The following is a 27136-nucleotide window of genomic DNA, read 5'->3' as shown; positions in this document are numbered from 1 at the left end:
GCCTTAATTTTATATTTTCTAGGTGTAAGGAATCCCTTTTTCCTTCCTCTTCTGTTATCCGTGATTTATAGCAATTTAGTGGATGAGACTTTTGTAAACAGAAATGAAACATTTATCTTTTTCTCCCTACCTGATCCTTCCTGAGTCACAGACTATGACTGAATAATTGTATTTTCATGGCAGTGTAATTATTTGTGTTAAGTTCAATAAGAATCCGTCCTCTTTGTACAGACCATAACTGGAAACACTGGTTATGTAGCCAAGGCTTTGACTGGAATGGCATTCTGAAGAATGATGCATAGAATTGTACGCGACCAGACAGCTTTAAGGGACTAAGGTCGACTTTATGGAACCAATGCCTAGAAACCAAAGACAGGCCTGGTACCTAACTTACAACATTCCCAGCCTTACTTAAAGGTCAATTCCTGGCAGGCCCCAAAACTATAAGACATTTTGAGGCCTTCAAGAAGACCGGAAATCAACCAAACAAACCTCCAGGTACTGCAGTTCTTGGCTTGGCTTCCTAGCTTCCAAAGACTTTTAAAAGTCTAATCTGAGATTCTTTATGAAATGTTCCAGCAAAGTAAGCTTTTAAAAGGCCTATGTGGTCAATTGGCATTCCTGCTGCACTTACGTAAATAATTAGGTCAAATCTAACGAGAAGAGATGTACTTTTGTAAAGAAAAACAATCTTACTTTTAGTATCTTCAATCAAGGAAGGATGCTACTATGGAGATAAATTTTATGTTTCAACAGAGAACTGTAGCACATCCTCATGGGTTATTCGATTCTAGTCCTGTTCATTACCTTTGAAGTTTTATTATTATCTGTAAACTGGCCCAAATTTTGCCCTCTTGTATTTTGTCAGTCTTTACCAAATTCTCAATTCTTTGGGCTTCCTTCAACACCTGGTTACAACCCTCCAAATGAACATTTCTAATTTTCCTCTTGCCCTCCTGACGCAAGGTAACTAAGACCTGACTGCCCAGATCCTCACTGGGACTCCAGACTGCTATGCGGTGTGCCCTCGCCCAAGGATCTGAAAAGTCTTGCTAGCTGAAGCTGATCGACTTGATGTAAACCTCAGTAGACTCTTCACAGAGCAGATCACATGTGGGATAGTCATCACCAAAGACATTTAAACCGCAAACCAGGAAATACTTGGACTGCCACTGCCACCCTCACTCTACCATCTAAAAACGCTACAAACTCAGCATTTCCATATCTTCTGACTGACTGCCCTTGGGACTCAGAAACCAGGTTTAGAATCTGCTTCAACCATTAATCTTTGTTTTTCTTTTTGTTTCCTTGTTCTAATCTGAATTCTTCCTTTCCAATGCAGACGGCTTACTTCTCACCTTCTCAGCTGACTCTTCTCTCTGCAGCAATTAACTAGCTCCTTGCTCATGAAACTTCTTGGGAAGTTTCAAGTGGGGGGAATGTGGGGACTGACAACCCACCAGAAATGGACAAAATTGCTTCCAAGTGAAAACATGTGATTGCTAACAGACACATAAATCTCATCTGAAATTCCTCTCCGGCCTAGAGCAGAACTTTAGGAGAGCAGCTGCCACAAACCACCCCTGGGGAGGTCTCCAGTCAGGGAGGCGACTGGCCTTGAGTACAGGACATTCCACAGGACCTGTGTAAACAAGCCTCATTGGAAGCTTCCGTCCCATAAAGCCCGAACCCTGCCCTCCCCTTATGAAGCTGGTGTATGAAGCTCTCCCTCGGGCTGCTGGAGGAGCTGCTCTCCCTGCGGCACGCCCACGTGCACAATGCACTTCTCTCCGTCCACCCGTCTGCTGTCTCCTACTGCAGATCTAAGTCGGTGCAGGGAAAGTTCTCCCCAACAGCAGCATCGCTGGGTCTGGCTCTTTCTGCTCCAACAAGATGAACTCCTGCCAGCAGGGACCTGGTCTTTCACCCTTGTTTCCGTGGCACCAAACTCAATGCCACGCCTACTGTTTGTGCCCAGTGAACCCTTGACTGAAGATTTACTGCCCCATGATCATTAATGCAGAAAATTACCAGAACCACCACCGACTCCTCTGGGCTCCCTCTACACGCACAGTGCCAGTTTCTTCTGTTTCATAGCCTGTATCTCGAACCAAGCAACTTTGCTGAAAGTCACTCTGGTTGACAGTCATTTGGTTGTGTACTAGAATCTTCTGAGAAATTTACAAAATGTCAATGTCTGGAATTTGCTTCAGAAGTTCTAGTCAAAAAGAAAAAGAAAAGAAATTCTAGTTTTATTGGCCTGAAGTATGACCTGGCCACTGGGCTCTATGCCATGGTTTCTATTGTCTTTTAAAAACCTACTCACAGAATCTAACGCAGCCCAGACACAGCCAGTCTGTGCAGTAACTGACAGGCTAAATGAAGGGCTATAGCTAGAAGGCTACCTGTCTCTCTCAAGCTCAGGACGCAGTTTTCTCAAAAACGGTCTCTAGTCATCGCACACATCTATAAAATGATTCCTCAAAATTCAATTTAATTTTAACTAGTAGCTACGTAGCCTTCAAAAGTGGTGATTTTAAATTAGCAGCTCTATCTCCCTGTAGTTCTCTAACATCCACACAAATTTAAAGAATTTCTAGAACACGAGCCAGTTTAAAACCTGACTCTACCACTAAGTAACACAAAAACAGTAACTGAAATAAATCAGAAATACCACGTTTTTAATGCTTTTCCCAAATCCTAGACCTGAGAGCAAGCCTCGTTTTCTTTCTGGTAAACAGACACCATGATTAATGTACCTTTAAATTTAACTCCCAAAGTCTGAACAAGTACCTGTAAATGAGAATAAAGAAGTCAAAGCACAAATTTAAAGAAAAAGCAAATTTACGAGCAGAATACACAACCGTAACGACGAGTTGTTCCAAAGGTAACCCTCTCAAACACGTGCTTGAGAGCAGAAGTGCACAAGCGAGGGCCCAGAGGGAAAGCACAGCCAGCCAAAGCCGCCCGTCCACCCTCTGTCCAGGCTGGCAGGTCCACCTCAGGGCAGAACTGGGACCATTCCTCTCCGTCACTGGTCACCGGACCCAGGGCTCCTGCTGAAGAGTGACTGTGCTCTCGTGACGACTGAGGGAACCAGCAAGTGCCTGTCTGCCCGGAAGCCCCCAAGCCCCTTGGCACTTGCCTCGACTTCACCCTCACGGCCTGCCCCCTACCCCTGCTGAGCCAGACCCATGCTGGCCAGTGCTCTATCAGCGATGCCCATGACCACGGAAGCGCCACCACCCACACTTCACAGAGTCGTAGACTACGTCTCCCCTGCCCTGGTGCTCGGAACAGGCCAGTAAAGGTGCTGACGAGGCCTGAATCCCTCCTGCTAGTCTCTGTATAAACCTGGAAGGGGCAGAGAATTGGGGGCAAAGGAAGCCACCCTGGAGTGGCTAAGTGACAGAACCTGAGGTTTCTAATTTCAAGACTCAAACCACTTTCACAAGTAAATAAACAAAAAGGATAGGAGTTTCTGGCCTCTACCGACCAAAAAAGTTTAGTGAAGCAGGAAACTGCATCTACTGGTAAGCAAAACAGAATTCGGCCCTCAAGACTGCTCCTACCTGCAGAGCCAGTTCACAGCTGTGGGTGGCAGAAGCCAGACACACGGGTGCATGCTGTCCCAGAAGCAGGAGAGGGGCGGGCAGGAGGGTCTGGGGAGAGCCTGGGGCGGGAAGACCAGGGAAGGAGGCCTGCTGCACCTCTTGGCTCACAGTGCCCACAGTGGGGGGACCCCCCGACTGACCTCCGCTCTGGTGCCAGAAGTTCACTCACATTTACGGCCCAGAGCTTTCACACATTCTAGCTTTCAGCATCCCTCGCCAGGCCCCATGCCTTCTGGGCTACAGCACTGTGTGTGAGACACTGAGGCCCGTGCACGAGCACCCTGCCCCCGTGCAGCTGAACACGCGCATCCTTCCTGACATCCAAGACGAAGACATTAGTGGGTCAGACCATCCACAGAGACATACCGGATCTTAATGACAACACGAAAGGAAATCCAGCAAGTCAAACTATTGAGTCCACAAAATCCTCTGCAAGACAGGACTGTACTGTCGCCTCTGCTCAGCTTTTGCCCATCCGTTCCATCTTCTTAGAACGACAGTGCTCACACTCCCTCCAGCAACTTGGGATTAGAACCCTGCCCCAATGGCTTGTCGTCTGCTCTCATATCCGACCTGGGCTTTCTCCTTCCTGTCTCTCTCTCTTCTCCTTCTGTGCCTCCTAAAGAGATACTCAAACATAATTAACTGCTTTGAACAATGGAAACACGATTTTTTGGTAAGAGGTTTGAGCTATCAAAGTCTGTCTTTGGAATGGGAAATAGGAAAGAAAAAATGGTACAGTCATTCACAAAGTCCCCCACCTCAAACAAACGCTACTACATCCTCTGAGAGGCTAGAGCTGGAAACTCTGTATTATACAGAACCAGCTGGTGTTAAGCAGTGGAACCTGTCTGATACCCGTCGACGTGAAAACACCTCATGCAGGATGAAGACCGGCAGGGCTCACTCTCATCCACTGCTATCGCCTACCAGAGGAAAACTGGCAGAAAACAAATGAACATTTTAAATAACAGACCCCTGTCCCCATTTTAAGGGCAAAACAGAAAAAAAGAATGGGGCTGAGCTAAAAGGCCGTGTCTCTAAGCTCAATCTAAGAAAGCTTCGTGATGGATGGAGTTGTCATCTTTTAATGATAAAAGAGCAAAACATCTTTGAGTAAATTGAAAAGGTAAATATTTTTAAAGATTCTTCATTGCATGCCACCAAATAAAAATCACTTGTACTTTAAGGAGGCTGTCTTCTTTTTCCCCACTTTGAGCTGTGAAACTAAGGCAACAATACAAAGATGGGCAGATACAGAGAGGCCGTTCTTGAGAGAACAGAAGCCAAATCTAGGAATCAAGGAAGCTCAAAAGATGCTCTTTACTTAGGGAAACTTCAGCGAACAAGCTTGTTTGTATCAACGGAGTTCCTGCACTTTGGAGATGAAAAACAAAAGTATACCTTACACGTGTTACCTAGAACCTTCCCGTCAACTGCACCTACAAAACTGAAAGGGAGAGACACCCAGGGGCAGGCCTGCTGGTCAGTCTGTGGGGCAGCTGGCACAAGCCCTCAGACACCCCTTAGCAGATGACCACTCAGGGCTTGCAAGATTCTCTATGCAACTCAGCCTGCCTGCTTCCAGACCATGGCTTCCTGTGCACTGCTTTGACACCCAATGATTTAAAGCTGCTGGGACCTGGCTGCCCTCTCTCTCCTGGAGGCGTGAGCTGGGCCAGCATACCCACTGCTGCTGTGGATGCGCCCCCGTCTCCAGCACCAGGACCAGAGCCCTGCAGGCACCAACCTGGGGGCCTACTCCACCTGCACAGGACCCTTGGCAGCAAACCCCAGAAGTGCCCAGATGGGCGCACACACTCCTTGGCAGAAGGGCTGCAGCTTTGGGAAGACATGTGAGAACCAGAAGAGGGTCCTGCTGAGCAGGCAGTGGCGCCTGCCTCCACTCTGATTTCCAAATTGACACTGATTTGCTTTTCAACTCACTGTTCCCACCGGCCTGACTCCTCCACTGGGGGAGGGAACCAAGTGCTGGATGAAGACTCAGAGTAAGGCCCCCACCCAGCCAAGCAGCCCCGGAGGAAGCCAAGCCCTGGTGGTGCTTCCCTGCAGTGGAGCATTGGGGACTGTGTGGCACAGCATCCCAGACCCGGGCTCTGCATGGCCGTGGGGGCGGAGCTGGCTGGGCACTCCCCAGCCCACGTGCAGGGGCAGATCTACTCTCTGAGCCTCGGTCTCCTCTGCTCTACTGGAATCTACCTGAAAGGCCCGCTGTGCAGAGTAAACAGATGAACAAGGAAGTGAAAAGCTCAGGGTGGTCTCTCTGGGCAGAAACACTGAATTCAACTGAAGGGGCCTCTGTCAGGGGCCGGCAGGAAGCAAAGACACCCTGGCTTTGTCCAGCCCTGCTTGGCCAGACTGCGCAGCTGAACTCAAACTTCTTGCTCTGGTGTCTTAAATTACAATTACTCTTTAGCCACATTAGTGCTGAAAAGTAGTCTGATGTTTCAGAAGTGACACCAGTAACACCACGTGCAACATCAGAAGGGAAGCTCAAGGCAAGCAGGCGAGGGTTGCGGTGGGGCCAGTCTCCCCCGAGGTGGACCCCTCACCTCTGCAGCCTTGTCCCCAGGGCACCTGCACTTTCTGGCGGAGTCACAGGACCTTCCTGTTAGGCTTGGGTGTGCTCTGCCCGAGGACACCAGAGCACGCCCTCGGGCAGCGAAGGCCAGGGAACACCGTGCTCTGTGCTGAGCAGGCCCAGCACTGCCTCCTCTGCTAAAAATGGCCAAGCTACCAGCTCTTACGCAGAATTACACGGCAGCGGCCAGTGCTGCTTCCTAGTCATCTCTGGCCCTGTGCCTTCCTGGGACCACAGTAGGAGGGCATGCCCCTCCTTCAGAGTTGGGGCGGTCAAGTGACATGCTTTGGCTAAATGTGAGCAGAGAGACCACATCCCTTCTGGGTGGACACTTCAGGAGCAGCCAACGGCCCCCAAGGTGGAGGGAGGGTGTGTGGAGATGGAGGCCCTGCTGGCCCGGCGCCCGGGTGACCACAATGAGCAGAGTCCACACCAGACACGTGGTGGGGACGGCGGGTAAGAAACACGCCAGTGCGCCAGGGGTCCTGCTGCATGACCTGGTCTGCCCTGGCCAACACTCGCCCTCTTTACCTGAGGGCCCTCAGGTAAGACCAACAACATGCAGGCCTGAAAGGACTGAGCGCCAGGCCTGCATACCCAGCTGTCTCCCCATGTGGAGTCTCACAGGCAAATCAAAATTCAACGTCAGAACCAAATTCTTCCACCCTCTCCTCCCCTCGGTTCTTCATCTCAGCAAACACCAGGTGCCCACACAGACCCCAGCAGTCAGTGCTGAACCCACTTCTTCCCCATCTCCACCTCCAACCCACCCACACCAAGTTTCAAGTCCATTCACCTCTAGACAGCTTGCCTGCTCCTCTCTGATCCATGTATCTTACCCAGATCAGCAGCCCTAACCTTTTTTGATGACACATTCAATCAGTACCATTTTTGGAGCATGCCCTCAATGCTTATGTACTTATTAAATTACACACATGTATGACTGGTTGGTTAATATCTGAATATGAATATAATTAGAAGGCCCAATATTTTCTTCCCACATCTCAATGTGTCTCACACAACCCCTGGGTGAACTCACCCCATTTTGGAGATCAATACCTTGGCCTTCTTAAGACCTCTTAATGGAACCTCTGACCTCTGCCTGCCTGCTATATAAGCCAAGAGACATTTTTCAAATGTAAATCTGATCACATCCCTGCTCCCTTAAACCCTTCAGATGCAAAGGATCTGAAACAGATCCCAGGAGTGCTGCCCACCTCTGGTCCTCCAGTTTCTCGCAAGGGTCTAGGGTTTCCCCAACCTGTGCAACCAGTACCCTTCCTTCCAGTCCTGTGGCTCCTTCAGGACTCAGCTTCAAGGCCATTTGCTCTGACGCCTCCCTGGCTGTTGTATCTAACTGTGCCCCTCTTACAATCACTTTCACAGTCAGTATGAAGGATATTACCTCCATTTGACATCTTACGTATTTTTAAAATACTTCCCTTTATCATTTGTCTTTTTACTTAGAAATACTTTTAATTATAGGACACTTTTTAATTTTTATGTGTTCTCATTGTATGAGTTTTTCTCTTTATGCTTTCTTCCTCTACTTCTTGGGTAGACATTCTTCTCTGACCTTGAGATTGAGGATCTCATTTTTCTTTTAGGACTTTACACTTTAGACTCAATCGCGGAATGTACTCTGGCATATGGTGGAAGGAGGGCTCTGAGTTTATATATTCCTAGTTACCCAATAGTTTCTATCCATCTAAAACGCCACCTTGAACAGACGTTAAAATTTTATTTACCAGGCTAAAGATGGTAGATTTAACTGTTTCCTCCAAAACCCCCACAAAAATGACAGTTTTTGGAGGTTTCTTTTTTTTTTTAGCATAAAATCCTAGAGTCAAAGAATGAGAGAAGAGACCAAAATTTTGGAAGCTGGGAACTTCTAAATTCAGTTGGCACCCCCAGGAAGTTCTAAGCCAGGATGCAAAGAGATAGGGCATGTGACAGGTGGTTCCTGTGCCTGTGGAAGGGGCTCAGGAATCAGGAGGGCAATATTAAAAACCCCTCTGGTGGGAAAACTGGATAGCTACCTGTAAAAGACTGAAATTAGAACATTCTCTAACACCATATACAAAATAAACTCAAAATGGATTAAGACTTAAATATAAGACCAGATACTATAAAACTCCTAAAGGAAAACATAGGCAAAACACTCTCGGACATAAATCGCAGCAATATATTTTTTGAACCAGCTCCTGGAGTAACGAAAATAAAAGGAAAAATAAACAAATGGGATCTGATTAACCTTAAAAGCTTTTGCACAGCTAAGGATACCATCAACAAAATGAAAAGACAACTTACAGAATGGGAGAAAATATTTGCAAATGATGTGACTGACAAGGGACTAATTTCAAAAATATACAAACTGCTCATACAGCTTAATATCAAAAAAGAAGCAACACAATCCAAAAATGGGCCGAAGACCTAAACAAGCAATTCTCCAATGAAGACATACAAATGGCCAATAGGCACATGAAAAAATGCTCAGCATGGCTAATTGTCAGAGAAATGCAGATCAAAACTACAATGAGATATCACCTCACACCAGCCAGAATGGCCATCACTGAAAAGTCTACCCTGGAGAGCGTATGGAGAGCAGGGAACCCTCCTACATTGTTGGCGGGGTATAGATTGGTGCAGCCACCATGGAGGACAGTATGGAGGTTCCTTAAAAAACTGAAAATAGACCTACCATGATATCCAGCTATCCCACTCCTGGGCATATATCCGGAGAAAAATAAAATTCAAAAAGGCACCCCAATGTTCACAGCAGTACTATTTACAACAGCCAAGACATGGAAACAACCCAAATGTCCATCAACAGATAACTGGATAAAGAAGATGTGGTATATTTATACAATGGAATACTACTCAGCCATAAAAAAATTTAATGCCATTTGCAGCAACATGGAAGGAAATGAAGATCATCATTCTAAGTAAAGTGGGCCAGAAACAGAGAGAAAGATGCCATACGACATCACTTATTATGTGGAATCTAAAAGAAAAAAAAAAGAACACAAATGAACTACTTATTGTTCATAACTAAGATGACTGATTTCTTGAATATGTGTGAGCACACTTGACTGTCCTTTATTATGGGATTACCGCGTTCTGTTGATTCTTATTTTGTAGTTGGCTTTATTCCTTTGGTAACTATGTAAGTTTAAAAAGCTAAAGCTCTAAACTGTTCTTAGCAACAATGATCAGCACATATATGTAAACTAAAAAAAAAAGTGCAGTATATTGTATATATGTATTTACATGCAATATTTTGTATATTGCAGCCAAACTGTAACAATTCTACCTAATAAAACTGAAAAATGAAAAAAAAAAAAACCCTCTGGACTCCTTCCTCACTGATGGGACCACTGCTCTCCCTGTCAAAAGACTCGTTTTATTCCTGTAAAGTGTAAACACAAGCTTTGATACTCTTGAAACAGAAGAAATACATGAAAGTTTTTAAAAAGAGTGCTGAGAGCCCCCGTCTTCTTCCTCAGCTCCCAGAGAGCTGGAAGTTGGAGATGGGCCATGGTGAGCTCAGGAGCAAAAAATACAAGGTCGCCTCCCAGCTCTGACAATCCTTTGCTGAACGTCCAGTCCCTGGTCCGCAGCTTTGTATTTTGCAAAAGAGCAGTGGAAGACCTGCATCCCCAGGACCCACTCACAGCCCTGCACTCTGACTTCCCTAAAGGGAGACTGAGGTGGAACTGCATTAAATCTGTTTGGGAAAGAAACACTACCTTCTCAATATTATGGATTCTCATCTAAAAATGTATCTTTCCACTTAAACAAATATTATTTTATGGTCTCAGTAAAGCTTAATAACTTTCTTAATAAAGACTATATATTTCCTATGTGTATTCTTAGATATTGTACAGTTTTTGTTGCTACTATGAAACAGTTTATCCTTTACATTTTTCTAGTTGGTTAGCTACTGGTATAAAAGGAGGCTATATATTTATTTTGCATTTGAAAATCTTACTGAGATCCATTAGTTCTGAGAAATTTTTGGTTGATTTTTATTGGAGTCTTCTAGTTAAAACATCATTATCTGCAAGCAAGCAATGACAATTTCTACTCCTTAGAGGTTTATCTTTTAACTTTTTCTTAACTTGCCACAATATCTAGCATATTCAGAATAATATTTTACAGCAGAGGTGAGAACAGATGAAAAACCTTGCTTCTTCACTTGAATTTACATTAATTTAACAAATACTTATCAAGCATCTACTATGTGCCAGGCAGTAAATAAAATGATTAACATTTTACTTTTCCATATAATGTTGGCTGATGAACTATCTTGTCGTCTTGTCTTTGATCAAGATTTAATTTTAAGTGTAACAGACGGTAGACTTGCCAATGAAATGTAGAACATGAAGGTACAAAAAGGAGCTTTAGAAAAAAAACAACTGTAAGTATCCGCATTTCCACTCACTTGAGAATCTCTAAGCCTAGGGTTTCTCATGCTGAGATGGAGTATAAAGGCCTCCTGCTGGACCACACCAGCAGAGAGCAGGGCACCAAAGGCCCCAGGACCACACCATGCTGCCCTCTGGGTCAAGGCCATCCTGGGACTCCACTGAAATAGCTCTTGAAATCACTCTCCTTCTGCTTTCATTTGAATGAAACAAAGCCTCACGATGAGGCAACACTGAAGGAATTTATCTTCAGATACAAAGGGCACTATTTTGTGACACTTTCTGTTATCCAAAAATGTAGCACCAAGATGACACGCAGAAATACAAACTGAACAATGAAGCTCCACCTTCACCTGTATTACTGGCAAAGAATAAGAACACCGACAATACCAAAACAGTAAGTATAGGCAAACACCTGCCCCACTGCCAGAGGGACCTCCTCTCTGGCCAAGCAGCTCCACTCTGGAGGGCTGCCCACAGGACTTGACCATCCTGGCATGCCAGGAAGGCTGTGCAAGGTGTCCTCTGCGCAGCACGGTCTGAGAGAGGAAGATGGAATACGTTCGCAGTATTCACCAGGGGTTACTTTCTCATAGCTTTATGTCCTCCCGGTAACAGATAAATACAGAAAACCTGCAAGCTACAAAAAGGTATTGATAGGAGAATGAAAATAACCTCAAATCACGTGATTCTACAGGAGCCACTGCTGATACACTAGACTAGTAGAACGTCCTTGTAAACTTGATTCCGTATTAAACTAGATCTTATAAAGGCAGATCTGTGGTGGAGATGCTGGCAAGCCACCGGAAGTCTGTAAGCGCCCTTCCCTAGTGCAGAGCTGGTGACGTGAAGCGCCTCCGCGGCTACATCTCCAACCCACCTGGAGGCGCATGTGAGGCCTCAGGAGCAGACTGCCAGAGTAGTGTGACTCATGTGCACGTGGCTGTCAGTACTGGTTTGGTAAAGTAGCCAGTACCATCCTGGCATGCTCATTTTTCTTTTTAGCTTATCAACACATTTTTTAAAGGTCACATGTTATATATTTCAAAAGGTAAAACAAAGTGGCCCGACTGACAACTCCACGCACTCCGCGCCCATTTTCATTAGCTACTTACTTATCCTTCCAGTGTTTCCTTATGCAAACACACATACATGTTCTCATTCCTTGTTTTTCTCACACTACACAATGCAAACTGCTTCACATGTCGATTTTTCTCTCTCAACAATATGCCTAAGCAGTCGCTGCCTATCAACCCACAGCTGCAGTGCAGCCCCACAGCACTTCACTGGGCTGATACATCACAGGGTGTTACACCAGCCTCCAGTCACTGGACACTCAGGCTGTTTCCAGCAGTCAGCGCCACCATGAGTCATCCTGTACACGTGTAATTTTTTATGTGTAAATGCACATGGGACAGTCCTAGAATGGAAACTGCTGGAACAAAGAGTAAATGCAACTAGGATTAAGAAATTACTCTCTCAAATCCCTGCTTCCCTCAAAGCCTCACTAGCAAAGAAGTTGTCCAAGAGGCACGTCTGCCAATCCGACAGCTGAAAACTTTGATTTCATTTCTCTAATTATGAATAAGTATGGTTGCACAATCTTTCGCATAATGAGGATATGGTATTTCTTTTTCTATTAATTATGCACGTCCTTTGCACATTTTTCACTGGGTTTTGATTTTTTCTTTTAAATTCCTAGAAGCTCTTTATTTATTACAGTAATTTAGCTTCTCATGTATATGAGCTGCAAATACCTTTTCTTGTCATTAGTCATGTCATGCAGATATTTCTTATATTTGTATTTCTGGAATTTCCATCCTGTCTCATTGGCACGTTACTCAAGTCACCGCTGTCTTGCTGAACCTGAATACAGCAGCACGGACCAGTGTCTACTCGCACTCCCTCTCCACAGGGCACCTGCAACTCCTGTATCTTGTTCTTTCACTGAACTTCAGAATCAGCTTGTGTAGAACCCAAGAGAACCAGGTTAGCATTTTTACTTGGAATCTTGTTAAGCGAATAATCGAACTTAGGGAGATTAGGCAGTTTATGATGTGAGCTTTTCTAGTCAAGAACACACATGTCCTTACATTTGTTCAGGTGAACTTCTGTGTCCTCTGAGAATGGTTAAGTTTTCTTCTTAGAGATCTAGTGTCTTTCCTTCTAAGGCATTATTCCTTTTAGGCATTTTTTGTTATTTGATTTTTTTTTATTCATTTTGTTTGTGATTTTATCTCACAACTAATTATTGTTGTTTGTATGCATGAAATCTATGATCCCAGCACACTAACCTTCTGTCTTCCACACAGGGGACCATGCACCCACACAACAAAGTGCCATGCAGTTGCCAGTGACAAGGAACATGCGTCTGCGCAGTGATGTGGGGGGAGAAATTTCATGTCAGGGGAGGTGAGGGCAGAGAATTTACCACATATGCTTCAGTATTTTTTAAAATTTTAAATATATTTCTTGTATATAATAAAAAAGATTTCCAAAATCGGGTGGTTGTACTGGCACGAACAGGCTATACCACGATGCAGGAACAAACCACCACCAGAGGCATCCGCATGAAAAACAACAGTTTACTTCTTGCTCTGGCTGTGTCAAGCCCTGGTCAGCAGGGGCTTCTGCTAATCCTAGTAGCTCAGGAACCTGTCAGGAAGCGCCACTGCCTCGTTATGTCACCGTCTCCCCACATGGCGTTAGGAAAGAAGGCACGGAGAACCACAAACCTGCTATGAAATGCTTCTACCTAGAGAGTAATGACACTTCTTTCACAACATGAGACCGCGTCTCACTTCAAGGGGGCAAGGCCCGGAACCAGGAAGTCGGTGAGCAGTAGCGATGTGCCCACAGGGTGAAACAGCTACACGTGAGGGCGCAGCGCTTACAAGGTGGACAAAGCAAGCCACTTCACAACTTCACACTGCAGAAATGCCCTCTTTAAAGGAGCACTAGGTAAATTCTTTAACAAAGGACTACTTTTAGATGCAAGTGAACCTGCCACCCCCCCCCCCCTTTAATTTTCCTACCTGAGAAGCCTGAGCTTCTGGGTTCTTCGTTTTATTAAAGGAGCACACACTGGCACCGCGGAACTCTCCCCTTAACCTGACTACCACTGCCGAGGACGTGCTCACCTCCATGTCTGCGGTTAGGGTTAGCTTAGGGTTAGGTTTGGGTTAGGTGAGATAGGACAGACAGCAAAACACAAATATCATGCGATTTCTCTTATAAGTGGAATCTAAAAAGCAGAACAAATGTAACAAAACAGAAACAGACTGATAGATACAAAGAACAAATAGGGGGTTACCAGAGGGGAAGCTGGTGGGGGATGAGTGAAGGTGAGGGAGATTAAGAAGTACAACTTCCAGTTACAAAATAAATGTCACAGGGATGAAAGGTACAATACAGGGATACAGTCGATAATACTATAGTAACTTTGTAAGGTGACAGATGGTAACGACTTACTGTGGTGACTACTTTGTCATGTACAAAAATGTTGAATCACTATGTTGCACACCTGAAACTAACACAGTAAGTCAATTATACTTCATTTACTTCATTTTTCAAGGGAGGGAGGGAGGAAGAATTCTAGGTGGGCAGTGGTGGGGTTTTATTGTGGGGTTTTTTTTTTTTTTCCAGTGCTCTAAAGACGCTGCTCCATGACCTTCTTTCTTACTATTTTTTTCCTGACAAGAAATCTGCTGTCACCTGCATATCTGCTCATCTGTACATGTCTTTTTCCCTCTGGCTGCTTTTAAGATTTTTCTTTTTCAGCAGATAACCCTGTGCCCAGCAAAACGGAACTTAAGGCCATGAGCAGATACCGCAGCCCAGTGAACCCGGCTGTCTTTCCCCATCTGACCATGGTGCTGTTGGCCACTGGAACACTCTCAGCCACCTGACTCTGTGCACGAGGTCACCCCCACAGAGTGCACTAGGGCTGTCCAGAAGGAGCTCCTCATCTCTCTGGTGGTCTCACTCTCCCTGGGCTTTGGGGTCCTCGTCCTGCTGCTCTGGGTCGGCATCTATGTACGAGCTCCCAAGGGTTCCAGCCAGGTGGCTTCACTGAATCCCTGCTTTTGTAAATTAACTTTTTTACTATTGCTAAAAATATCCCACCTGCTGCTCACAATAAAGGCAGATGTGTGACGAAAAAAAAAAAAAAAGATTTTTCTTTTTATTACTGGATTTGAGCAATCTGATTATGATGCACCTTGGTATAGTTTTCTTACTGTTTTTTTGTGTGGGTGGGTGATTCAGTGAGCTTTTTAGACAGTGAGTTTGTAGTTGCCACCGAGCTTGGAAAATTTCTGGCCTTTATTCCTTCATCTACTTTTTCTCTCTCTCTTGCTTCTGTGGGGACTCAAATTACCCACACGTTAAGTTGCCTGAAGTTTTTCCACAGCTCAGTGCTGCTTCTAAACATTGTTTTGATTCTCTTTCTGTGTCTCATGTTGGGTAACTGAGTCTTTCTTTCTGCAGTGTCTAGTCTGCCATTACTGCCCTTCTGTGTGTCTTCCACCTCACATACCTGCAGTTCTCATCTTCAAAAATTTGACTTGGGTAATTCTCCTATCTTCCATGACTCTACTTAACTTTTTGAACATGTGGAATATAGTTGTAGTAACTTTTAATGCCCTTTGCTAGCTCAAACAATGTGTCAATTTTGGTTGGTTTCCATTAATTGATTATTCTAAGTCATACATTTCTGTCTCTTTGCATGTCTGTGGGTTATGTACTGAATTCCGCCCCACAACCCCAATTCAGATGTTTACATCCTAACTCCCAGTGCTTCAGAACATGACTACTTTTGGAGACAGAGTCTTTAAAGAGGTTAAGTTAAGTTAAAATGTGGTCATTTGGGTGGGCTGTAATCCGTTAAGAGTGGTGTCCTTAGGAGAAGAAACGGACAGATCATGCAGAGGGAAGACATGCAAGACACAGGGAGAAGACGGTCACCTCCACGTCGAGGAGAGAGACCCGAGAAGAAACCAGTGCTGCCAACACACCGACCTCAGACTTGTAGCACCCAGAATCGTGACAAAGTCGTGACAATCGTGACAAACACGTCTTGTTTCAGCTGCCCAATCCATCGTGCTCTGCTATGGCCACCCAGGAAACGAAAACATCTGGCCACCTCCGATCAGATGTCAGACACTGTGAAGTTCACTTCGCTGGCTGCTGGGTGTTTTTTATATTCCTAAAAATTTAATTGACTCCTGTTTCAGGATGCAGTTAAGTTACTGGGAAACAGTTTGCTTTTTCTGGGTTTTGCTTTTATGATTTGTTAGGTGGGTCCAGAGCAGTACTCAGTCTAAGGCTAATTATTTCCCATCACTAAAGCTTGACATTCCTGAGTGTCCAGCCCACTGTCCTGTGGTTATGGGTCTTGTCAGAGGGAACTGGAGCTGTTTCACCGGAACCTTTTGAGAAGTTCTCTCCTCGGCCTCAGGTAGCTTCCTCACTTGTGCGTGTGAGCGGCGCTCTGCTGGACACACAAGGTGGTCCCTCAAGATATCTCCAGAGTTCTCTCTGTGCTGCTGCCTCCTCCCTGCCCTCTGTCTAAAAACCACAGGCATGCCGGTGTCCCCAGACCCTGAGCACCTTACCCACAACTCAGGGGGTCCACCAGGCTCCACATCAGTGCCCCCTCCCTGTGCCACAGCAGAGAGCTGGGGCTGCTGCAGGGCTCGCCTCATTTGTCTGTCACCTCTCAGGGACCACTCTCTCTCACTGCGGTGGCCAGTGTTTTGAAAGCTTTTGTTTCATGCATTTTGTCTGACTTTTGTTGTTGTTGTGTCAGTTACTTCAGGGTAAATTCAGTCCCTGTTACTCCATCTTGGCCAGAACTGGAAGTTCTGTATTTCTATTAAAGTGTCTATATTTGGTTTTCACAAATTCCTTCATTACTGTAACCATCAAAATTATTAAGGAAGAGTGTTTGGCTTTATTTCACAATATCAATAGATACATTCCAAATATATCTCCTTTTATGATGTATTCCATTATGCCAGATATACATACATATTCCATTATATTAACTCACTATATTCTCTCAGAAGGAACAAAAGAGTAAAGCCAAGATTCACTCCCCAAAACTAACAGCTGGACTAAATTCTTCTTAGTTCGTAAGTGGAAACCTTAAGAACAATCTTCAAAATCTTGTTCAAACACAGTCCTGGGAGTAATTTCACTGAACAGAATTGAAAGCTCTAAGGCTTTACTAAAATACACAGGAGCAATCCACAAATGCCTTTGTTCCCAGAGAAGAAAACAGAAAGTCATGAGGGTGTTGGCAGAGCTAAACAGCTGGGTGTCCTGCTGTGAAAAGGCCTTATTCTCCTGACAGTGACAAGAATGTTTAATCACTATAGCACAGCTTGTTTTCAAGTGCTTTATACACAAATGCATTACCTACTGTTAAAAAACAAAGTTCAACTGAGCAAACCTTAAAGATCTTATTGGCTTTACTCAACAATTCATGAATCAGGCGGCATCCCATGAAGCAGACAGACAGGAGCCACGAGGAGCTGCAGAAAGTGAAAGACTTCCAGAGGCAGAAGGGAGTAGGAATAAGGAGGTTCTGTGAGACAAAAAAAAACCCAACAGGTTCTTTACCGCAAGGGCACTTTCCCTCGGGAGATGGCAGAGGTCCTTCAGGCAGATGACCTCATTAGCGCTGATCAGGAGAGCAGGCAACCGCTGCCTGACTGATAAGATTCCATTTCTAGGAGCCGAGACTGCAATAAAGTTAGGTCTCAGTTTGGTGACCCCATTTTGGGTCTGCTGTCTTTTTTTAAAAAACTTCCTTGCTTTATTTTTCTTTGTCTTTCTTGCGGTCTTTCTCCTTCATGCAAATATGAGCTCCACAAAGGGTGAGGCCTGTCTGACTCTTGTGTAATGTTCTACCCACATCTTCCAGCACACAGTAGGTCTTCAACAAGTGTTTGTTAGATGAATAAAAGAACAACACGCAAGCAATATTCTTAATATATGCCACACTATTAACAGTTATTACCCAGGGGATAATTCCACTTTCTCAATTATACTCTGTTTTATATTTGTATTAAGAAATTTTTATTACTTTTATAATCAGAAAAAAACAAAATGAGAGAGGAACAGAGGGAAAGACACAGGGTCCCTCGGGGGCTACCTTTCACCATGGTGACTGCCATCCCTTGTGGTGGCCTCAGACCTGGAGCTCCCTGCCTTGGTCCCTGTAGGGTCTCCCTCTTGCTGTCTCTTGGGGTCCTGTTGCTACACTGGCAGGCTCCCAGCTGGCCTACTCTGCTGTAACAGTCCTTTCCTCCTGGAACCCTAAGCCAAACACCAAATGTCCTGGAACGGCAGTCTTATTATTTTCCTTCCTGTAGGTTCTGCCATGACATGCCCTGTCGAAGGGTCCCGTGTCCCCAGATTGTGAGAATTTCTTTTCTTTTACCTACAGATAGCTTGGTATACCAGAAATGTGCTGACAGGATGAGTTACCAAAAATGTCAGAGCAACAAAGGCCGAATGTGAGACCAGACTAACCATCTCCAGCCGTCCCTACACTCTGTCTCTACTAGACATCATTAAAATGTCTGAGCATAAGAGCTGATGGCTGCCACACATAAAAACTGAGAGACAGCAAACTCTCTGTAGACGGGTGCTGCCTTCTTTCATCTTTACATTCCCAGTGCCTAGCAAGGCATCAAACAAACCACAGGAGCACGGTAACTGTTTGTGGAATAAAATAACCTACGAGCCCCCAACACTGACCTGACTGACCACTTTCAGGTGGGAACAACACGACGGTCCAAGCCCAGGAATGGCACTAGTCAAGCATGAACGCGGAAGGGGCCTCTATCGTACACGTTATTAGAAGAAAACAGTTGAAAGTTAAAAGCTGTAAGTCTCTTCCAGGGCACTAAACTACAGCATCAAAATGACCTGCTTCAACCGCAACATTCTTCCCTTCCTCATGAACCCTTTAGTCAACATACCCAAGCCTTGTGGAGATCCCACAAGTCTGATGAGAACGGAAAACAATTTCAACTTTCTTTTCTTTACCCTAAAGCTCAGGATAGTTTTCAAGCTTCAAAAACAAACCCTAAATCCCAGCCTTCCTCAGATGGGCTGTACCCCTTCCTTGGCCCTCCTCTGCCCTCATCTCTGCAAAAACAAAGAGACTGAACCTTCCGAACCTCTTCACACTGACGCTCACCTACCTCCTCTTCGGTAGCTGCTCAGGGCATTTCCACACCTGGTAAACAGGCTACCCGTGATCCAGATGCTTAACTTCTGTAAGCACCATTTCAAGACAAACTCTGCTTCGAGACTTAGCTATCTGTGCAGTAGCGCAGCCTGAGAGGCAGGAATCCGCCTGCTTCCTACGTAGTCACCCCTCGGTGTCACCTCGTGTGGCGACCCAACCGTCACCTCAAACCCAGCCCCAGGAGCCTCCTGGCTAGGATGTGTGCAGGCCCTCACGGAGCCACTACCCTCAGGCCCCCCGAACTTGGCAGCACTCGGCTGTGCAGAACACACAAAGCTTCTCAGACACACAGCAAGTCAAGAACCTCCAATGCCCTCGCCCTGCAATCTAACCACCTCCCTGCAACTTCACAGCACCCTTGGCCTTCCTTCCTGTCTGGGAACCCTGGCCTTGCCTTGGGGTACTGGTCCCACAGACACCATGCCACCAGGGCCAGGCACCACCAGTCTTTCCCCCACTGGACTGTCCCCCTGAGCACACCAAGGCACTCTAACAGCACTGGCCAGAAACCCGCTCCTACTCCAGCTACCCACTCCCCTCATTCCTGTTCCGTTTTGTGGCAAAACTCCTTGAGAAAGCTATCTGCATTTCTTCTCTCCACTTCTCCCTGGAGCCTCTCCATCAGGCTCCTACCCCAACCACTTGCACTGGCCACACTTGTCAATCCCTGATCTCCATCACCAAATCCAACAGCAGATCACATTTGTCTGTCCAACAGGCTTCTTCAAGCAGCTGCCTCCACCCCTTCCTCCCAGCTCTCCTCTCAACTCACTCCCTCCAGGTCTCCTTGGCTTGACCTCCCCCCAACCCCCACTTCTCCCAGCCCAAACCGTCTGGGCCCTGTCGGGACTCTGAACGCCATCTGCAGGCTTACACTGGAGGTCGGCCCCGACTCTCCCTGAACTCCAACTCCTCCCACCTACTCCACTCGCATGCTTCACAGGAACCTCCTTATGCCCCAATCACACCCATTCCCCACAACTGCCCCACCTCCACACATGGCAGCCCCACTCCTCCGGCTGCTCGGAGAACTGGTGAATCCTCTGACTCTCTTCTGTCTTTCACACTAATCCACTGGCAAATCCTGCTGACACCTCCTTCGAAACATCCAGAATGCAGCATGTCTTCTCACCTCTACCCAGGCCCAAGTCCCCAGCATCTGTTGCCTGGGTGACCCTTAGTGGGTCCCCCTGCTCCCCCTGCACCTCCAGTCCGTCTTCATCCCAGCAGTCAGAGTCACATGCTAAGGACATACATCATATCCAGGTGTTTCTCCACTCTGAAGCAGCCAGTGGCTTCCATTCAAATGTCCCCTTACAAGAAAGGCCTCCTGTCACCCAAACTGTACACAAGCCTCAGCTGTTCCTCACTGGCCCTACTTTTCTCCTCAAGCCCTGAGCACTCAACACAGCACACACTTGTTCCCTTGTCACTGCCTCCCCCACAAGAAAGCTCTCAAGTCATGACCCACATCCACTGCTGCAGCCTCAGCACTTACAAGAGTTACTGTACGTAGCAGGTACTCAAACTCTGCTAAATAAATGGGTAAAAAAAAGTGCTGAATAACCAAAAAGTATTCTTTAAAATGTTCTAATACCAACAGATGTACAGATGTGTTAACTGATCGTGACAGCAATTACCCACATGACTGCTGGCTGAGAAGACACACTGTAATAGTTTGAGGCCAGAAAGGGAGTGAGGGGTAAATTCTTCTTGACGTAAGTTAACAGAGCTCTCTCAACATTCCCAGCTACTAACATTAGCAATCATTATGGGACGACCGAGATGTCTCCGCCTCAGTGCTCACTGCATGTCTGGCTCTTTCATACGTCGGAGCCTCACTCAGACCTATAAGGAAGGTATTTTCATCCTCACATCACAGAGGAAGAAACAAACTCAGAAAATTAAGCAACTCACCCTAAGCCACAAACCTTAAAACACTCACTTGGGACTCAGTTACCTATGCAAGCTTTCTCCTAAAATACCAAACACTATTATGATGGGCACCAACCCTAAACGAGGAGTCTGTCTGCTAACTGGACACTCAGGCTAGGCTTCCTGGCATCACTCTTCCCTTTGTGGGCATCCCCCATCCTCACTGACACTCCAGACCCTGGCCTTCAGTTCAGGAGGAGGCAAATGATGTACCCACCCTCCATATGGACACCCAAGTTCTATGGCATCGTCTCTGGGTGAAAAGCGTTGACTTCACTTGTCAGTTTTCAGGACCCTACTGCAGTTACAACTTTCCTATTGACCACATTTCGGAAGGAAGAGTGCTCTAGTCCAAGGAGGAAGATCATGAGTCTGAAAAGGCGTCCTGTCTCCAACACTGTCAGCAGAACCCTGAAAAGATGACCCATCTTCTAACCTCTTTTCAAGACCACCTCTGTGATAAGTCTCTTCTGGAGCTTTTAATCTACCTCAAAATATCTTCCACATTTGAGCAGTGTCTGCCCAACTTTACTGTAAAAGACAGACACTCCCCTGAGAAGAGAGAGTACGCGTTGGCTGAAAGACTAAGAAGCAAGCAAAGATACAGACACAAATCCCACCAAAGCAGCGCCAAGTCCCAGGGTCATGGGTCCGGGGCTGGAATGTGGCCCTGATAAGATAAACTACAACTGGGAAAAGATGGACACAGCCGGGGCCCCATCTGAGGCACCATAACGAAGCCTGCCCCCTTGCCTGTTGTGGTCCAGGCATAGTCCTCTGGGGAGTGGAAGGAGAAGGGGCCTGGAGAAAAGCAGACTTTAACTCAGACATTTACCTGTCTTTCTGGGTTATGGTGAAACCATTAGCAGCCCTGGATGTTCCTTTCTTTGGGACAAGGAGGAACCAGGCGTGATGCCTGAGTTCTTCTGTATTTATACACCAAGGTCTGAAACCTGCCAGGCAGCCACTGATCTCGGTCATGTGGCAGCCCTAGCCTCTGAGCTGGCAGAGAAAGGATGGTCTAGTTGACCAAAACACACAGACCTGTGCATCTCATTACTGTCTCCTTAGGGTCCAACTTAGGCCACTTACACCTCTATCGCATATTGTCAAGAACTCCGGGATTACAGAAAAGAACATGAAAGGCTCACAGAACCCTCATCTGCCTACTTGTACCAGACATGTGCAGGCAAAACTAATATCCAGCCCCTCCTCTCATGGAGTGCAGGGTTGACATGTAAGTCAGATGAACATTTACTTCCAAAAGGGACTCTAGTCCAACAATTAAAACAAACCAAAAAACTGTTCCGTGGTGCTTTGGTTTTTTTCTTTTTTTTTCCTTTAACCTCTAAAGTTGTTTTCATCTGAATTAGTTGCCACCAATGTTTAAAAAGTTAGAGATCAGACACACACCCAGCTACTCTTCTGGAAAGACTGGAAGGTCTGGCTGCCCCAGAGCCACACTCTTACCCGGCAGTAACAGGAGAGAAGGCAGCAGTTGCTGCCCCCTTCAGATGGGACACATTCCCTCCACTTCTCTGCCACCTCAGCATCATCCTGGCCTCCCAGAATAATAAACACAAACATATTTTCTTCGGGGAAAAATATCGTTTCCTTGGGGAAAAATCCACTTCTCTCTGTGTGTGTATTAGATCAAGAAAAAAGGCGGGGGGGGGGGAGTATAAGTATATAAAATATGAAACAAGACTAGCCCCAGGTACAGAAGAAAAAGCTAGGTATAACAGATGACTTCCTATAAACATATAAATCACCAAAACTCAACTCAGAAAGAGACAGCAAATCTAAGAAACTATAAGTTACCAAAATGCTATATTCTCAAAAAGCACCATGCTTAGGCAGTTTTACAGGTGAATTCTACAAAAATCTAAATTTAAAGAAAGAGATCCTTTCAAAAGCATTTAAACTGGCTAAAAGAGAGAAAGAAAAAATTTTAAATAAAGCTATAGAAAACACTAAAACAACCTGATAAAAATGATATTAAAGAAAAAAGTTACAGACTAGTCTCACAGAAAATGATGTCAAATTACCAAGAAAAACACTAATAAACAGAATTTGTCTACACAGTAACAGAGTTATCACTGATGATTCAATAATATGGAATCTATTGCTATAACAACACATTAACAGGTAATGGGATGAAATCTGTATGATCTTTTTACAGACGCAAAAAACAGCATTTGATAAAATTCAACAACAATTTTTGATTTAAAAAAAGACAAAACAGTAGCAACACATCCCTTAGTAAGATAACTAATGTGACAAACGCACTAAAAGAATTCTCACTAAAATCAGGAACAAGACAAGGGGACCCAGAGTATCCCTATTCTCCAATCTTATTCTGGAAATACAATGCAATTAAAAAAGAGACATAAAAAAGCAGAAAAGAAGGGATGAAATTCTTATTATTTGCAGCTAACATAATATATCTGGAAAACCAAGAAAACCAACAGCAAAAACTAGTTGAAACTAAGATTATATAAATTACTAGTTTCAAAATTAATAAAAACAACTAGTAACAATATATAGTATAAGAAAAGATGCTATTTTCCATAACAACAAAAAGATAAAATAACCGGGAATAAACTTAAGAAACATACAGAATTTTAAAACTAACTTAAAAAAGACATTTCTGAGTCAGAGAAATGTGTATGTAGATGGATATTAAATAATATTTAATTACAGATAATAAATTGCTAATTTTGATACAATATGACAATAGCTTTGGGGTTATATATATTTCAAAAAGCCCCTGTTTGTTCTCAAGATATATTGTGAATTATTTATAGATGAACTAGTTTGTTTTAAAAGTCTAGCTCCCAACCACACCAAAATGAAGGAGAGGAGGAAGAGATGATTCAAGACTAGCAAACAATGGAAAACTGTGGAGACAAAGTGATGGATACCTGGAGGTTCATTACAGCGTCTTCCCTACTTTGCACATTTGAATATGCAGGCAACAGAAATTAAAGAAAACTTAGGGGAGGTCACAAAGGGGGGGTCATGAAAAACAAATAATCCCAAAGATGTGTAACGGGCTTATAAAAAGGCACAAAAATTGCCACCTAACCATTAAGAAATTAAAACTAAAGCGAAGTTATATGTAATCTTCACCAGTTATGTAGAAAAGATCAAAATATCTGGTAATATTAAATATGAGGGGGAGGCAACTGGCAGTACTGCATGCATCAGCGCAACTGCTTGGGAGGGCACTTTGGCCTTCACCCTTCAAGGTCATAAACACACTTCCCTTGGCCCAGAAATTCCACTTCCAGGAATTTATTCTAGACAGTCATTCGACAAGCATTATCTCCCACCTACTACGTGCCGGGCACTGTCCCTGCTCTCACAGGGCTTCCCTTCTTATGGGGGAGACTATCAATAAAGCAAGTCAAGTGTGCAGGCAATTACACCCTCGGCCAAGGGACAAGTGTGATGAAGAAACAAGTAAACCCAACGGGGGCGGGCACTAAGGCCATTTCCAGTGTGCTAGTTTGGGAAGGCCCCTCTGAAGACGTGATAGGTGAGCGGAGACCTGGCTAAAGGAGAGTGTTCCAGGCAACAGGGAAGGAAGCAATGGGATAATACACAAATTTGGCCTTCCTGCCTTCTGCTTTTCGTTTTATTCACATAACAGCCTTTTGTTTACCCAAAGGATAGGAGCACGACTTGAATGTCTCTCTTTGTCCTCAACTCAAAAATAAAAATAATCAGATCCTTTTAATACAGTACATCTGTCAAAGAAGGTGCCAGGCCAGCACTGTTTCCCCAACATTATTGTGCAACACAATCTGATTTCTTCAAAGGAAGAGTTCCCAATCTGTCTAACTGTTGCGCCAAGCCCGTTCATGAAAGTGCATTAAAGCCAATCATGAGTTTTTAATGCAGATAAATCTTTCCACAGAGAACAGATTAGTTTCACAAAAAATATTGACCAGTTGCTAGATAATTTTACACAAAAGCAAAAATACCATCAGTCCCTGACCTTCTGGCAGGACTGGGAACCACTAACTTAGAGGAGTATATAGTTTAATTCCATGATCTTTTGGGCAATGAAGTTGATATTTTTAGGGGCTATCCTGGGTAAGTATTTTACACTTTAGTAGCCAGTGTCAATTAGGGGCATGCCAACTGACCCCAAAAGAAATTACTTTGCTACAACACCTAAGAACATTACACATTTTTTCAAGCAACACGAAGCATCAAGACTTCAAAACTGCCAAGAGTGATACTAACAGCCAGATAATTAAAAAGCCAGCCTATGGGGGGAGAGTTGCCCTTATGAAACATGCTTCTTTCTCAGCTGTGAGATCAGATTAGCATAAACGCATTCATCTCTCCAAAGGGAGCCCACAAATAACCATTTGACTTCGGGACCGGATGGAGATTCCCAAGGAGACAAATTCCGTGGGCACATTCCACGCAACGCCAGCCAGCTGCTTGGCGAGCGCCGGGCTTCCCCCCAGCAGCGAGGACACGGCGCACCCCCAGCCCTGGACGCCGACGACCCCTCGGCCTTAAGCGAGAGCTCGGCAGGTCCGAGCAGGGGACGCCGCGGAGACTCGGGGCCCGGTAAGCTGCCCACCGGAGAGAGTGGCGCCCCGGCCGAGTCGGACGCAGAGCAGGTCCGAGCGGAGTCCGCGCTTCAGGGCCGCGCCGGATGGCGCCGGGCGTCCAGGGGCTCCCCACCCTCGTCGAGAGGCGGTCGCTGGAGGGGTCTCACGGGCCCACCCGGGGGGAAGGGGACGCGGGGGCCAGAAGGGGAAGAGGAGAGGGTGGAGGGCGGGCAGCCCGGAGCGTGGTGGAGCCCGCCCCGCCCCCGCCGCTCCTCACCTGCCCAGCGCCCGCTTCATGCCCGCGTCGGCGGCGCAGCGCGGCTCGGCCGGCCCGGGGCCCGCCAGGCACAGGTTCTGCTTCAGGCGGCAGTCGGCGTCCAGCGCCGCAGCGGCCGAGCCGGCGGAGGGCGAGCCCGAGGCGGCGCGGTGCTCATGCTCTAGGGCGACGGGCTCGGTCCGCTTCCTCATTCCGTGGCCAGCACGGCCGGCCTCGCCCTCGCCCTCGCCGCCCGCCGCCGCTGAGAGAAGACGCCGCCGCCTCCACCGCCGCCGCGAGCCCGCCGGCCCCCAAGTCCCCGCGGGCCGGCGCGCCTGCCTGCGGCTACTCAGCGCTCGCCAATCAGCGCCCGACTCTCGCCGGCTCCGCCCCGACTCCGGCTCCGGCCACGCCCCCTCCCGGCATTCGTGCGCGCCCAGCATCCACCGCGCGGGGCTCAGCCATCTTGGAGAAGGGAGGACGAAGCCGCAGCGCGCATCAGTGTCCGGGCGGGACGGGGCGGGGCGGGGCGGGGCGAGGCGGGCCCGCCTGGTGCCTACCGCAGCGGCCCTAAGCGGGGGGCGGGGGGGAACCCTCTGCTCCCATCTTTAGAAATTCAACAGGTCCTTGTATTAGCGTTGATGATACTAAGAAAGTGCGAAAGAATTTCATTGACCATATTACTAAATATCGCAACCAGCATTCCTATTTGTCACTTTTGGAACTTAAATGATGAATTCTTTTAAGTAATGTAGTAGCACATACTGGAGATCAGGAATCCAGAAACTAAAGTGCAAAACATCTTTTACTCTATCAGTCCCTAAATCGTCTTCAATCAATAGAGCAAAAAGCTAAGAAAGGAGGGCTGGAGAGAAGAGAGTAGGGGTGCTTGTCCTTATACAGGCTCTATTTGCTACCCCACACTGGGGACACCTACGTTTATATCTCTAGTCCGCACCTCTTCCTTGAACCCCAGATTCCTCTATCCAGTGGTCTACTCGTCCACTCTGTAGACTTCAGGCAGCTAAAACTACCTTCCAGCTGAACCGCCAGCTCTCACCCCAGCTCCAGCCATAACCTTCTGCACCACGGGAACGGCAGCTCCGTCCTTGCAGTTCCTCAGGCAGAAACCTTGGGGTCATCTTTGATTCCTCTGCCCTCATAACGCAGCAGGTGTATTACCAAACCTGGTCAGCTCTCCTTTCAAAATCTATCCAGGACCAACCACTTGGTTGGTCTATCTCAACACCTCCACCAACCACACCACAGGCCAAACTGCCATCGCCCCTCACTTGAATTATTTTAATAGCCCAAATGGTCTCCTGCCTCACTTCTGTCTGCCTAACTCAGTGGCCACAGAGGTCTTTTCTAAAAACCTAGATCCAGTCCTGTCACTTGTTGGCCCGAAACACTTCAATATTTCTCCGTCTCACTGAAAATAAAACAAAAAGCTTATGAAATGGGC

The 27136-nt window shown here is 46.1% G+C and overlaps 1 protein-coding gene and 1 pseudogene across 1 annotated transcript in view; one reads left to right on the top strand and one right to left on the bottom strand.

Annotated features, from left to right (window-relative positions):
* ABHD12 (abhydrolase domain containing 12, lysophospholipase) overlaps positions 1-26009 on the bottom strand; it is a 70386-nt gene extending 44377 nt beyond the window's left edge. Inside the window, exon 1 of the mRNA XM_032461689.1 lies at positions 25693-26009. Within this exon, the coding sequence (XP_032317580.1) occupies positions 25693-25883 (191 nt within the window). The 5' untranslated portion in view covers positions 25884-26009. The remainder of the gene's footprint in view (positions 1-25692) is intronic.
* On the top strand, positions 13181-17363 carry LOC102516652 (annotated as a pseudogene).
* Positions 26010-27136: the final 1127 nt, after the last annotated feature.

Source organism: Camelus ferus, chromosome 19 (genome assembly GCF_009834535.1).
Source record: "Camelus ferus isolate YT-003-E chromosome 19, BCGSAC_Cfer_1.0, whole genome shotgun sequence".
Taxonomy (NCBI): domain Eukaryota; kingdom Metazoa; phylum Chordata; class Mammalia; order Artiodactyla; family Camelidae; genus Camelus; species Camelus ferus.
The sequence above is the reverse complement of the archived record's forward strand: the minus strand, read 5'-3'. Positions and strand labels throughout refer to the sequence as shown.